Raw genomic sequence first — 13,786 nt, forward strand, 5'->3', positions numbered from 1 at the left:
TATTGAAGATACTTTTTCTATTATAAACTTTTGTAACATGTTTTTATTTTAAAAACTCACCACAATTTATTTGCATTAGTTAATACTGGCAGTTTATTGTTATATGTTACTAAGCTACTTTTAAATTTCTTTTTTTTGAAAAAAAAAAAACTACTTTTAAATCTAGTAACGTGAAGAGAATATAAATTATTTAGCATCAATAATACTTTGTAATTTTGTATAATTATAATGTTAGTAAAAATAAATAGAATTTATAGATTCTATAATACCTATAGAGTTATGACACTGATTATAAATCATAACTTAGGATTACACACCTATATTTACATAAATATATATCTATAATAAATTATACATATTAAATTACATGTATATATTGCTAAAATCAAAATAGACTGAACTTACAAATCTTAAAAATGTCAACAAAATGAACCATAGGAGCAAAATGAACAACAAGATCTCCAACTATGACTCAAGCCATGTGTTACACTACTACCTAACAAAGTGATACTCGGATTCATCGTGTGATTATTTTGATGTTATATTTTTTAATTCCGCCATCTACTTGTGTTGGGAGTGGAGAATTCTATTCCATATTATATTTTTTTCTTACTTTTAACCGTTAATATATGTAGTTGAGTTGACTTAATAATTTATCCTTACACAATTGTAATACACTAAATCGTTAGCAAGTAAAAAATAAGCGGCTACGCGCCTAGGTCATAGACTCATGGTTACCAATTTACCACAAGTAGTTTAAACGTTTTCAGCCTCTACCTTTTTGTGGCAATACATTTTTATTTTATTTTGACATTTTGTTGGTTTTAGGCGGCAAAGTAAGCTTACGTAAACACAAAGGTGTAGTATGAAATTTTTTGCAATTGCACTAATGACCAACCAGGCAACCATTCAACTATTCAAGTCACTTTTCCATTCATACAGAATCTTTTCCTTTTGACTTTTCTTTTTTGAATGATATCAAATTACAATGGTTAATTCACGTACAATTACTGTCATCTCTACTCCATATTAGCGAAAAATCATCAAATTAAACAAGAAATAGGATTAATGCAATTGCTTGAATATCCCCTTGAGAAATGAATGCATGATTCACATTTCAATCTTAGTTCTTTTTTGTCCACCTTGTTTTCACTTAAGGTCTGTTTCAATTTAATGAAAACAACTAAACTGAATTGAAATGAACTGAATTGAACTGATTGGGATTAAACTGAACTGAAATGAATTGTTTAAAGAAAAGGAAATTAGGAATTGAACATAACTGACTGGAGCTGAACTGAACTGAAATTAAGCTGAACAGAACAGACTTGTTCTCTTCAGTCCAGTTCAATTCAGTTTCTAATTTCCTTCTCTCATAAAATATTCAGTTCAGCTCCAATCAATTCAGTTCAATTCCTAATTTTCTTCTCTCATAAAATATTCAGTTCAGTTCATTTTAGCTCCAATCAGTTCAATTCAGATTCTAATTTCCTTCTCTCATAAAATATTCAGTTTAGTTCATTTCAGTTCCAATCAGTTCAGCTCAATTCAGTAAATCGGAACAGGCCCTTAGCTCATGCTTTATATGTCAAGACAAATTCAAATAATATAAGTTCAAGAAAATTAAATTACGATAAAGATTATTTAAGTTCAAATTGCAACTAAAACAAGGTAAAATAAGGTTTAATAGTTCAGGTTAATTTAGATAAGAAGAAAAAAAAGTAAATAGAACACACCCTTTTAACATTTCCTAAAGGAGTTACTATAATATGAAAATTAAATAAAATTGTAACACATAGTAACATGTTATCTACAATCTTGTCAAGAAGTGAATTTTTTAGTTTGTAGGGTCGTAGGGGTGCTTGTTAATATTTTTTTTTTTAGGAAATAATAATAATTTGACCATATTATTAAATTAAATTGATATTCTCCAAATGCAGTCACTAGTTCTAAAAAATTAAAATATTTAGGGCCTGTTTATATTTACTTAATTTCAGTTCAGTTCAATTCAACTCTTAATTTCCCTCTCTCATAAAATATTCATTTCAGTTCAGTTCAACTTCAATCACTTCAGTTTAGTTCAGTTCAGCTCAATTCAGTAAATGTGAACAGACCCTTAATTTGCAAGCCAAAAGAAAATAAAGTTAATATCACGATTCACGAGAGGGGTGTACTACTAATACGATATACATTCCGGTTTTAGACATTTTCCACAACATGAAGCAAGAAGAACAAAACCCAAAGACATAATAAATATGATGGTTACAAGAAACAACCATCAACTCCCTTAAAAAATACGGAGTACAGCCCCCAAATCAAAAAATTATGGTATGTTGGTGATGTTCCTTTCTTTCATTCCAGTAAAAAAAGCAAACAATTTTAAAAAACGATTAAATTAAGAAAACGTAGTTGCGTAGCAAAAACCCAGAAATCTTTAATTGATCGTAACAGCCGGAGAAAGCTCATGGCGCATTAATAGCTCAAACAACACCCCCCACCAAAATCGACAGTTTTTATTAATATTTATTTCAATTTCTATTTTTCTTCTTTCTTTATTTCTCTTACATTTAATTTATGTTTTTATTTTACTGACTTTCACTGCTACTCCGCAAAACCTGTTACTGGTAGAACTCAAATAATCCGACGGATTGAAAAAAAGTGTCGCAATCACTTAAAAAATCAACCTAAATAAAAATTTCTTCACTGCTCTATCTTTTCACCAAAACCCCACTTCAGTTTTTTCTTTTAAGCTCACACCCACCACCTTCTCTTCTCTCTCCTGCTGCTTTTGGATTTTTTCTGGGGAATGCACACCAACTGTTCGATGAATTGCTTGAATGAACTTTGATCATAAAAATGGAGGATCAGCTCTCAAAACAAACCTCAATTTTTGGGATACGATTATGGGTTTTGGTTGGAATTTCTGTAGGAGCCGCCATTGTTATCTTTCTCTTCCTTGTATCTCTTTGGTTCTTCTCAAAGCGCAACAATAGCAAGAAAGCGAAGCAATCTCAACTTCCACCCACCTCAAATACAACAATAATACCAGTTTTATCAAAAGAAATCCAAGAGATTACTGTTGCAAAACCAGCTCATACGAATACCCATGCCCATCAACATCATCAACCCGACCCGGATAGAATTATGGGTATTGACGATAATCATGCTTTGATTGTGAAAGAAGGAAGAGAAGAAAGAATCCAAATTGAGATGTTGGGTAAGGATAAATTTGGTGGCTCATCTTCGGCGGCGTCGGTGGGGGGTGGTCGGAATTTGGGTGATCATCAGATGGCTACGGTGGTGCCGGAAGTGTCCCATTTGGGTTGGGGTCGTTGGTACACTCTAAGAGAATTGGAGGATGCTACTAATAGATTTTCTGACCAAAATGTTATAGGTGAAGGTGGTTATGGTATTGTTTATTATGGTGTTTTAGATGATAATACCCAGATTGCTGTCAAGAATTTGCTCAACAACAAGTGAGTAATTTCATGTTTTTTTGTTTTTATTACTTTCATAATTTGGTTGGTTTTTATTAAATGCATTTTTGTTTGGTTGGTGTTTAGTGCTAAGTTATTGCTTATTAGTGTGAAGATTAGATTTTGCTCATATGGACCTTATTACATTTAGTTATGTAACAAGGTTTATAGTAAATTATTGTTGTTTATGTTTTTGATTTGTTAGAAAAATAGGAAGAAAAAAATGCTTTTTTGGTTGAATTATCATTCAATTGAGTTAGTACCTGATTGATTATTAGGGGACAAGCTGAGAAAGAATTCAAGGTTGAAGTGGAAGCGATTGGACGAGTTCGGCACAAGTGTTTAGTTAAATTGTTGGGTTATTGTGCTGAAGGAGAACAAAGGTACACTTTTTCATTCCATTAGATTTGTGTTTATTATGAGTATGTAATTATGTTTCCCCTGCAGATTTGGAGGACTTTCTTATTTTGGAGCTGTTTTGATTCTGAAATGTTCTACTTTTTTGTAGGATGCTTGTTTATGAGTATGTAAATAATGGAAATTTGGAACAATGGCTTCATGGGGATGTTGGTCCTTGTAGTCCCCTTACTTGGGAGAGTAGAATGAACATTATCTTGGGAACAGCAAAAGGGTATACTGCCCACTTGTGTTTATTTTGCTTTCCGCTTTGTTTTCTTTGTTGCATTGCATTGCTCTAAGTGGTTTTTTAAATGAAATTTGCAGATTAACTTACCTTCACGAGGGACTTGAACCAAAGGTTGTTCATCGGGATATTAAGTCAAGCAACATATTACTGGACAAGCAGTGGAATGCTAAGGTTTCCGACTTTGGTCTTGCAAAACTTCTTGGCTCTGATCATAGCTATGTAACAACTCGTGTGATGGGAACATTTGGGTATGCAGCATGCCAATTTAATTTTAACCAGCCTGCTGGTTATGATACACACTTGTCAACATTTGTTAATTTTAAAGGTTTTTTTTTTTTTGGGTAGCTATGTCGCCCCCGAGTATGCAAGTACTGGCATGTTGAATGAAAGGAACGATGTGTATAGTTTTGGAATCCTCATTATGGAAATTATTTCTGGAAGAAGCCCTGTTGATTATAGTCGCCCTCCAGCAGAGGTCTGCTTAATTTTCTTTGTACTTGAAAGTTGAAACACAAACTATGTATCTGTCATATATCATACTAACAAGTTTTAATTTCAGGTGAACTTAGTCGACTGGCTTAAAACGATGGTTACAAATAGGAATCCGGAGGGAGTTTTGGATCCCAAACTACCTGAAAAACCTGCATCTAGAGCACTCAAGAAAACTTTGCTAGTAGCCTTGCGTTGTGTTGATCCAAATGCACTAAAGAGGCCGAAAATGGGGCAAGTTGTACATATGCTTGAAGCCGAGCAAGAATCTTCCTTTAGAGATGTATGTATCCTGTATTAGTTCATGATTTGGCATTGATTCTATGTCCATTCTTTGACGTGTAGTTGGAAGTAGATTTTCAATAATATCCAGTGCATGATGATTTAAAAAAAGTACATTGAGTGCTGATTTAATTTCCTTGTGAGTGTTAAATTTCGTTTTCGTTCTCATTGTAAATTTGTTTGTCATGCTACATTTCAGGACCGCATAAGGACATCAGGAAGGACGATTGTTGAGACTGATCACAAAGAAGCGACAACATTGAAGCAGGTAAACGAATAGAGAATATAACGTGAGGCAGACTTCTGAATTCTATTGCAAGTCTCCAACAAGGAAAGGCATGGAATTTTTTTTGTTTTGGTGTTGCACCGTCTAGTTCATTCATTGTGTCAATCCTTTCACAACTCGCTTTTGCAAGCCATTCCCTGTCCTCTGAAAAAGGATCTTCCCCTACCTTCCTTTTCACTTCGTTGAATAGCCTCAATTCTATATAGACAAGTTTTGTAAAGTGAATCTTAAGTAATGCTAGTGCTTTAGAGCTGTTAAAATTGATGGTTATGGCATATACTCAAGAAGATCTATTTCATATTTATTACAAGATCCTTATATCATGTCAATTTTTATTTATTTATTTATTTTTGTAATAGATTATGTAGTATTCACAATTCCATATCCCACTTTTTAAATGTATGGTATGTTAACAATAATGAATAATGAAAAGAAATTGTGTTGTCTCCTTGGCTTTTGCCTTTTCCTTTCTTTTTGAAATGGACAACATAGTAGTAGTTATAATGTTTGGTAAATGATGTTCAGACTTGAGCAATATTTTCTCAACGGTTCAACAAGCCAATTGAATCAGCCAATAGTGACTAGGAGTGTTGTAGATTGCAAAGCAGAGCCATTCTTAGATAAATTCCACAGTGTTGCAATTTGTATCAATTGAAAAACGATGTACATTATATAAGTACCACAGTTTACACTTGTTTAATTTTGTGTCATTAGAAAAATCCAATCTTTGTTATTACCATGCTTTATTGATTCTTCTTCTTTTCTTCTTTTGAGTACATCCATGGCTCCATTCCTGATTCTCCTCTTCTTTTTAGTGGCTTTTTTGTTCCCCAGTGGCCAGTTCATACTGGCATGCAAAATACTTTTAGGATCAAATGCTTGCTTTCGCTGTCAATGATGTTGCTGGTCTTCTATAAAACATTCCCAAGTGGAATTTAATTTAAGACCAATTAATTATGTCAAGAAATATGAAGCCGTAAAAGCTAATTAACTACTCATTTTGTCCCAAGTATAGTACTAAGTAGAGTTTAATCGAACTTGGTGGTGATATTTTGCCAATTTCGACCATTACGTTTGTTTTTAATATTTTTATTTTGGAGATGTTAAGAGAGCCGCAAGGACAATGACATTGGCGAAACATACCCTTTCGTTTATTGCTAATGTGTCATTTGCTATGCAACATTATATCAAATAATCAATGTCAATGAATTAGGTAGAATCTTTGAAAGAAAAAAAATGATATAGTTTCCTCATATCCCCTAGATGATTATTGTAAATATCAACCTATTCTTCCATTCTTTAAGAGGGCGTATTCGATCCGTTCAAAAAAAAAGAGGGCGTATTCGAGAGTAGTCGTGGTCTTGCTATTTTTTTTCTTTGCACGGCCTCTTATTTATGAGTGGGGGTGACAAAATGGCCCTTGAGTGGACATCCTTTGTTTCTTCTACCTAGACAATTAGCACGATCAGGAGCCAAGAACTTGTCTTTGACGCACCTGAAACTGCAGTGCACCCTGCAAGGATTTGTGTGTGATGGTTGGTAGAGAAATGTTTGGTGACTCCTCGCCCCTGAGGAGTCGCCAAACCTTCCAATCGGGGGTAAATAATTTAACTAGGAGTTAGTTTGAATTGTTAAAAAAAATGTTTTACAGCTCTCAGGGAATCGCCGGAGCATCCAATTTTAGGTATAGTACTAGCTGTAGTGGTATTTGTATAGGTAAAGACATATACAAGTGTATAGTGAGGTGATTCATGTTTATGTTAGTAATTCAAATGTGGAGTAGTTGTGATAGTTAATTGGTTTTTTCTTATATTAACACCTTGAATGATTGAGGCAATAATTTTGATAAATTGTAGTTGTTGGGAAATGCACTATTTGGAATCATTCTGAAAACGACTTATGGTTGCTTGTGATTAGTATGCTACATTGCTGCTTGAAATATCCTTGTTAATAGTGAGAGGTAAGATCTACTGCATTTACCTAAAACTAAAACAGGAGAGTATATTCTGCATTATCTGAATCACAGAGTAAGGTTAATAACTTATATGTCCACTTCTCCATTCATTTCTATTAGTTGTTATTATTTAAAAAAAATTTGAGAGATAAAATAAAGTCAAAGTAGGAATAACAAATAGAGATGGAGAAAGTAGGCCGGTAAAGATTCTATAGCTCTTACACCCAATTTAATTTGTGTGTAATGGCTTTATGCCTTAAATTAATCAAAAAAATAGGAAATGGGAACAATTGAGGTAAGAAAGGATGGCAGTCCATTTAACTATTCTGCTCATGAATCAAGATGGAATAAAACCGATCTAATACATTGTTCCATAACCATGTATAAATAACATACATATTTTTACACAAGAAAAATTGGTAAGAATACCCTCATCAACCATCATCCCAATATGCAGTTGATTTGTACTGAGGCAAACAAATGAGAATACAAACAATACCCAGGTGACATCTTACAAAACTAATAAAATTATCGATGCAAACAATGACCCATACAACCAACGTCGTAGGACGTTATGGTGTTCCTTATTAGCGTGATTAGATTGAGTAGATGAACTCCCATCTTGGGAGGATGTTGATAATGCTGCCGGTGGAGGAGGTGCAAGTTTTGGAACGTTGCACGAGCCAAAGGTTCCATTTTCCTGTTCGTGTACCCCCATTAGTAAGAATATGATGTAAATGATGGTAATGGTACCAACTTAGGAAAAACTTGGGTTAAGGATCACAATATATGGGAACAGATATATTGTATAGTATAGCAAACCTTGCAATAGGCGATATTGTCACATCCACAGGTTAGGTGACCATTGGCTTCATCAACCGCCTCTGAAGCTCCACCACCATCACTCCTCTGTACAATTAAACCGAAGAAAGCCAAAAAGTATTAATACACAGCATTGGCAAACTATGTTAGTCTTAGTCTATATGCAGGTAACACTATTTATTAAAAGAATCCAGAGCTGATAACCTGGTAATAGTCAACAGCAATGAAGTTCGGCCATCTTTTGCCGTCTTGTTGGAAGCAGGTATTGATCATTTTAATCAAGGGAGCTGAGTTCTCTGCACAAGCTTTTGTAGAATTGGGATTGGTTGGAAAATAATTTACGAGAACCAGAGAGACGGATTTTGTGTCCATTGGTGGTGACTCAACACGGTTTGGGCATGAGCCATCAATCATACCTTCATCTCCATCTGTATTTCATCAAGAAATGAATGAGTGGAAACTTTTTTCAGCATACTAAAAGAGGGAAAAAGAAAAGAAAATGGGCTACTCTTTTTGTTCAGTTTGCTCACTCAAATTAGACAAAAGATCGCAAATTTGCAAATGTTTCCTAAGTTTGTCAATGTAAACTGAAGTATAAGCATATCTACCAGTAGCCTCAAAATCACTAATGACACTTTCAGACAGCAGGTAGCAATAAATGACAATAATGGCAATTTTTTTTATTTATTTTTTATATTGTTTATCAGAGTATACTTTTGTATGAAAAATCTCATGTCAATGTCCATGTTAATACAAGTATACAACTACACTATCAAATATGAAATATGTGTTTTTCATCTTGATATCCGTTATTGTTCATTACGAGTACCTTTTTAGATGTGGTATTGAGTGTAACTGAAAATTTATTGAGAAAATTATATATGTAGTACTTGGAGATCAAATTGTATTGCCAGGACCTTGTATGATATTTTCCTTGCAAAGTTACAGACAAACTCGATAACATTACTGTCAACCTAGAGGGCTGTTAATTGTTGCATTTGAAGTCATGAGAAGATATAACTATCAAGCACTCCAGTATTTTCTTAAACATATTTGTGGAGCTTTTAAGCTTCACTCCAACATCAAGGGACAAACTATGTTATGGTAGCAGGATTTATTAATGTAATATGTAGTAAAGAGAACAGAAAACGAGCAACTCACATTGATTTTCTACCATATAATTCCACTGATAGGCTATCCCTTCAGAGGCCTCCTTAGATTTCACAGAAGTGAAAACTAACAACCGCTGATTTTTCGCCACCATATCATCCACAGTAGGCCAATCAGTGCCATTTTTAGGCATCCGAGATAGCGGAAACATGAATTTGCTGAGTCCGGCTGAATTGAATATCTTGGTAAGGCCCATTGGTGATTTCACATAATCCTCTATGATGATTGTAACGATTTCTGTCGGGTTTGCTTGCAGGAAACTCTGGACCTCTTTAAGAACATTAATTGCTGGTTGCTGTTATATAAAAATTAGATCGATAAGAATAGTTTCAGAGTCTGAAATTTTGTTGCAATTAATGAAAATAACGCAGGTCAATGAGCAATAACTTACAAATGATGTGAAATTGAAGCACTTGCCTCCAAATGAATGGCACAACCAGATGTTATTCTCAAAGTCATACATGTCCAGCATAAGCCCTCGGACACCATTCTATAGAACAATAAAACCTCGTCAGACTCGTCCAATGACACTCAATATCTATCAGAATCACTTTCATCATATCAAGCAGCCATGCGATCAGGAAGAACTAAATTTCATCTGTCGAATTTTCATTTACTTTTAATGGAGTTACAGTTACACAAGGAGCCTCTTAACACAAAGAGCTATGATTGTCTAATACGAAGTATTTAACACTGTAAGCCAAGTTGAGCTGGTGCAAGATCTGGCTAGCTCAGACAGAGCTAGGCCAAGACAATCTTTACCTCGGCTAGTTCAGGGTGTGCTACATTTAATATGTTTACGCGGCTAAGCAGGAAACTTTCCTAGTTACAAACAAGGTTAATTTTTAATTATACACTAGTTAAACAAGTAAACATTGCACCATGAAAAATTCTTATTTGCAACATACTTGTCATGGTGCAATGTTCATTTGTTTAACTAGTCCAAGTCTCCTCCAACATTAGCAAGAGGGCTCCTTAAAATAAACAAGACAGTTCATGAAAGATGATTTTGAATGATTATGTGTTGGAATAATTCCACATGAAAGAAATTGAAGGGTTAGGTAGGTAGTAGAGGATGTCAGGAGATTTGGTACAAAAACATTGTCACCTCGTTTTATGGTACATGTTTAAAGCATCAATTTGTGATTGCAAACACCAAAAAAAAAAAAAAAAATAAATAAATAAAGATTAGAAATTTCTATATAGATCAATTTGGCCACCACACCAACTACCCTAGATAATACCACTTTCTCATTTTCTCTGACTATCATAGAATAAACTGAATAAATAATGGGTATTAGGCAATTGGAAATACCGTTTGAGGATTTTAAATTCAGATTATTTTTTATTTTTTTTGTGTTTTACCCGGTTCACCATTTGGGATAATCCGAATTTGAGGATCAATTCTGGGTAGAATGATTACAGAATAGGATTGTTCGAGGAAGATATCTAAGACATGGTACTAGATATTTTCATTTTGATACGTGACAACTGTATGTAACGTATGTTTAAGGTTATATAACATCCTTTACTTAAAATTTATAAAGTAACTGAACAAAGCCGATTAAGATCGTCTTTTTCGGCAATATATAAAGACATATGAAAATTTGACTTGTCATCACATCCTAAGCAGCCGTGATGTTGAAGGAAAGCAAAATATGTAGGTTGAGTCATTCAAAACAAAGTAACATGTGGCGTTGCATTATGGAACTTATTAGCCAAAATTATTGTATGTGGTGACCACAATTTACAAATGTTTCCTATTGGTTAACTTTGAATTCTATTCATAAAAATTTAGCCCTTTTGTTTTCACGTAATAAACATGAGAATAATTGCAAATGGAATCATACAAATTTAAAGAGGTTGTCTATTTTAAAATTAATTGAAAAAGATAAAGGCAACACAAGAATATAAGTGATGAGATGGAATAAAGCAAAAGGTGAGTCAGGTATTTAGTATTCATTTCTATAAGAATTTTAAGCAATGTTATCCAAATAATAAGCAATATTCTGTATTAAAGTTGGTTTATTTTGTCAATTTTAACTTATTTGTATTTAACTAAACGGTTGGAACTAATCTAAACTTACCTTAAGTATAACTTGAACTCAAGTAACTTTTATCTAAACTTATTTCTCCTTAATAAACAGTATTTTTGTAAAAATATTAGAAAATAGGAAAATGAGACACTGTTTAAGAATAAAGAACCAACATTTTTACTAGCACCCCTGTACAGAGTAATGCTCAATAAAACTTTGCGCCAACTTTATTACACCGTGAGTCTGTTCTATAGTAAAAACTAAAAAGGTTTTTTGAACCCGTTATGTGGAGTTAGCTATTATGCAGTAGGTGAGGTAGGTTAGAAAAGGTGGTAAAATTCAAAATTTAATCTTTACATCTAACAAAAAGGCTGAAACCAACATGGTTATTGCAATCTTCTTAAACTGTACTCTTATTTTATTAGATTGGCAATTAGGTATACAGGGGGAAAGTTGTGCACAACACTTACAATTTCTAAAATTCAATTCTTTTATGTTGTTACTATTTTAGGAGAATTGAGAGACTTGTTATATGAGATATATCTACTACAAAGTCTATAAAGTAATGCTATGAATATCAAAAGATAAAACAAATTTTGTTTACTAATTATGCCAAAAACATAACCTAATACTCTGTGTGCTGTTTGCTTAAGCTTTTTTAGAAGAAAGTTATGAAGAGCTGATTGTGCAAACAAGACATCATTAAGTAATATAAAAAATTTAAACAGTCACACATAATAGGTAACAAAGTTAGTAAAAAAAAGTATTCCACATTTAGATTTTTATTCACTTAACATAATTAGTAACTTTTACTTTTTTTTTTTTTTTCTTTTTTTTTATTGTCTAGTACTCCGTAGCATATTTTGTTTTAACACACCAACATTTTAATGAGAAAGATAAATGCAAAATTTTGTTTTAAAAAAAGTGGGGTTGAAATGAATGAATGAATGAATGAATGAGAGAGAGAATGAATACATACACGAAGCTGGGAGGTGACAGAGTCTTCCTGATTGGTAGGAGCTAGTAGAATACTACCCGATGATGACTTTGTGGACCCTGACATTGCAAATGCATTATGGCTCGTTAGCCATGAGTATTTGTTGAACGCCAACCCTTTCACCTGTTTTTTCAACAGGATCAAATTCATCTTCATTTTTTCATTTTTTTTTTTCACTCATAAATTTGTAATATTATGCAGCATAATATTACCAAGTAATTTTTTAAAATTAAAATTAAGAAAAAAAAAAAAAAAAAATCAAATCAACCTTAGAAGTAGGAATGATGGGTTGAGTTCGAGAACATCTGGGACGAGTATTGCCATTAGCTGCACAAGTCTCGCATCGAAACCCGGCGTCGCAATCGCTGTCTTTTGAACATGTCTCTCCGATCTATTCATTTTTACAATCACAACCAACAACAGAAAACATCAGCTAACAGAGTATATTTATATGAGAAATTAATCAATAACTAATTTTTTTTTAACTAACATTTAACAAACATAAATCGATCACGAAAATAGTTAAATAAATAATGAACCTTGAGACTAGATGAGGAATGGAAGAGAAAAGCTGAAAGAAGCAAGAGAGTAATTTGAAGGAAGAGAACATCATGTTGATGATTTGGACCCCATGATTTCATGGTGCCCAAGAATTTAGGAGAGAGAAAATTTGATTAATTTTGTGTTTGAATGTCTGCTTTAGGGGGGGGGGGAAGGTGGTATTATATAATTGTTGAAACAAATTTAAATTAAATATTTTACCAAAACAAGTCGCCCCTTCTAGATTAGTTATATATGTGTCTTGTAATTTTTTTTAATTTAGAAGGGGATATCAATTATCAAGTAGGGGTAGTTGATAGGGTGATATTTCAGTTCTAAGCTAACTTAGATTTGGCACATATGTTACATGAAGTATATGTGAATGCGATGGTTTGATTTAGTTCCATAAAGTAAGCAAAAATAAATGTCCTCCGAGACAAAGTAAAACACCGTTTTAAGATCATATTAAGTTTGTTCGTTAATGGTTCATATTTTTGACCTTTAATATATACTTTGTGTAATGTTAGCATAAATTATGAAATGTTGATGGTATAATAATTACTTTAAAATTGATCCAACAAGATTTTATATGATAATGTATTTCTTCATTTCAAATAATAAGGTTAGTTATTTAACTTTTTATGATCTTCCTTTAATCATTAAAAGTTTAATTATGTATGGAGTAATAGCTTATAAAAATTACTGAAAATTGTTGTTTTTATAATACGTTAATTTGTATAAATAATTAAGGTTAAAGTTGACAAAATTTTGTTTGTCTTTAAAAAATCAAATGCGATAATTTTTTGGAGCAGAGGTGCATGTATATAATTTTTTATATAATCCATTATTTTCTTTTGAATTGAAACGTAGAGTTAACACACCATATTTAAAAGAAAAAAGATACTCCCTCCGTTTCATAATGTTAGTCCCATATACTATTTTGGACATTTTAAAATGATCTACCCATATAGAATCTATTTTTTTTTTTAATTTCATTTTTCTAATTCGATCTTATAAATACTAATCCCATTAGTGGATTGATGACATGGCAGTAATTAAATATTCTGATTGGTCATCAATCCCATTAGTGG

At 32.8% G+C, this 13,786-nt stretch overlaps 2 protein-coding genes across 2 annotated transcripts; one reads left to right on the forward strand and one right to left on the reverse strand.

Annotated features, from left to right (window-relative positions):
* The first annotated feature begins 2,605 nt into the window (after positions 1-2,605).
* Positions 2,606-5,499, forward strand: LOC145561924 (putative serine/threonine-protein kinase At1g01540). Its single transcript, XM_081622057.1, has 7 exons — positions 2,606-3,473; positions 3,752-3,856; positions 3,982-4,104; positions 4,197-4,367; positions 4,465-4,594; positions 4,679-4,891; positions 5,090-5,499. The coding sequence occupies exons 1-7, from the start codon at positions 2,854-2,856 to the stop codon at positions 5,168-5,170; spliced, it is 1,443 nt and encodes a 480-aa protein (XP_081478183.1). The 5' UTR covers positions 2,606-2,853; the 3' UTR covers positions 5,171-5,499.
* A 1,921-nt stretch (positions 5,500-7,420) lies between these two features.
* On the reverse strand, positions 7,421-12,853 carry LOC145563085 (PI-PLC X domain-containing protein At5g67130-like). Its single transcript, XM_081623498.1, has 8 exons — positions 12,695-12,853; positions 12,424-12,546; positions 12,138-12,278; positions 9,514-9,612; positions 9,114-9,417; positions 8,157-8,380; positions 7,953-8,039; positions 7,421-7,830 (listed from the first exon to the last, which is right to left on the reverse strand). Exons 1-8 carry the CDS (start codon positions 12,794-12,796, stop codon positions 7,642-7,644), a joined length of 1,269 nt encoding a protein of 422 aa, XP_081479624.1. The 5' UTR covers positions 12,797-12,853; the 3' UTR covers positions 7,421-7,641.
* Positions 12,854-13,786: the final 933 nt, after the last annotated feature.

The sequence above is a fragment of the Chenopodium album genome, chromosome 10 (genome assembly GCF_948465745.1).
Source record: "Chenopodium album chromosome 10, dcCheAlbu1.1, whole genome shotgun sequence".
NCBI classification, from domain to species: domain Eukaryota; kingdom Viridiplantae; phylum Streptophyta; class Magnoliopsida; order Caryophyllales; family Amaranthaceae; genus Chenopodium; species Chenopodium album.

Excerpts from the sequence above, each read along its gene's own strand:
- LOC145561924 (XM_081622057.1), top strand. The coding sequence starts at position 2,854 with ATGGAGGATCAGCTCTCAAAACAAACCTCAATTTTTGGGATACGATTA. Across the intron at positions 3,474-3,751 it reads AAGAATTTGCTCAACAACAA|GGGACAAGCTGAGAAAGAAT; the intron begins GTGAGTAATTTC and ends ATTGATTATTAG. Across the intron at positions 4,368-4,464 it reads CGTGTGATGGGAACATTTGG|CTATGTCGCCCCCGAGTATG; the intron begins GTATGCAGCATG and ends TTTTTTGGGTAG.
- LOC145563085 (XM_081623498.1), bottom strand. The coding sequence starts at position 12,796 with ATGAAATCATGGGGTCCAAATCATCAACATGATGTTCTCTTCCTTCAA. Across the intron at positions 12,547-12,694 it reads ATTCCTCATCTAGTCTCAAG|ATCGGAGAGACATGTTCAAA; the intron begins GTTCATTATTTA and ends AAAAATGAATAG. Across the intron at positions 8,381-9,113 it reads TTATATGGTAGAAAATCAAT|ATGGAGATGAAGGTATGATT; the intron begins GTGAGTTGCTCG and ends GATGAAATACAG.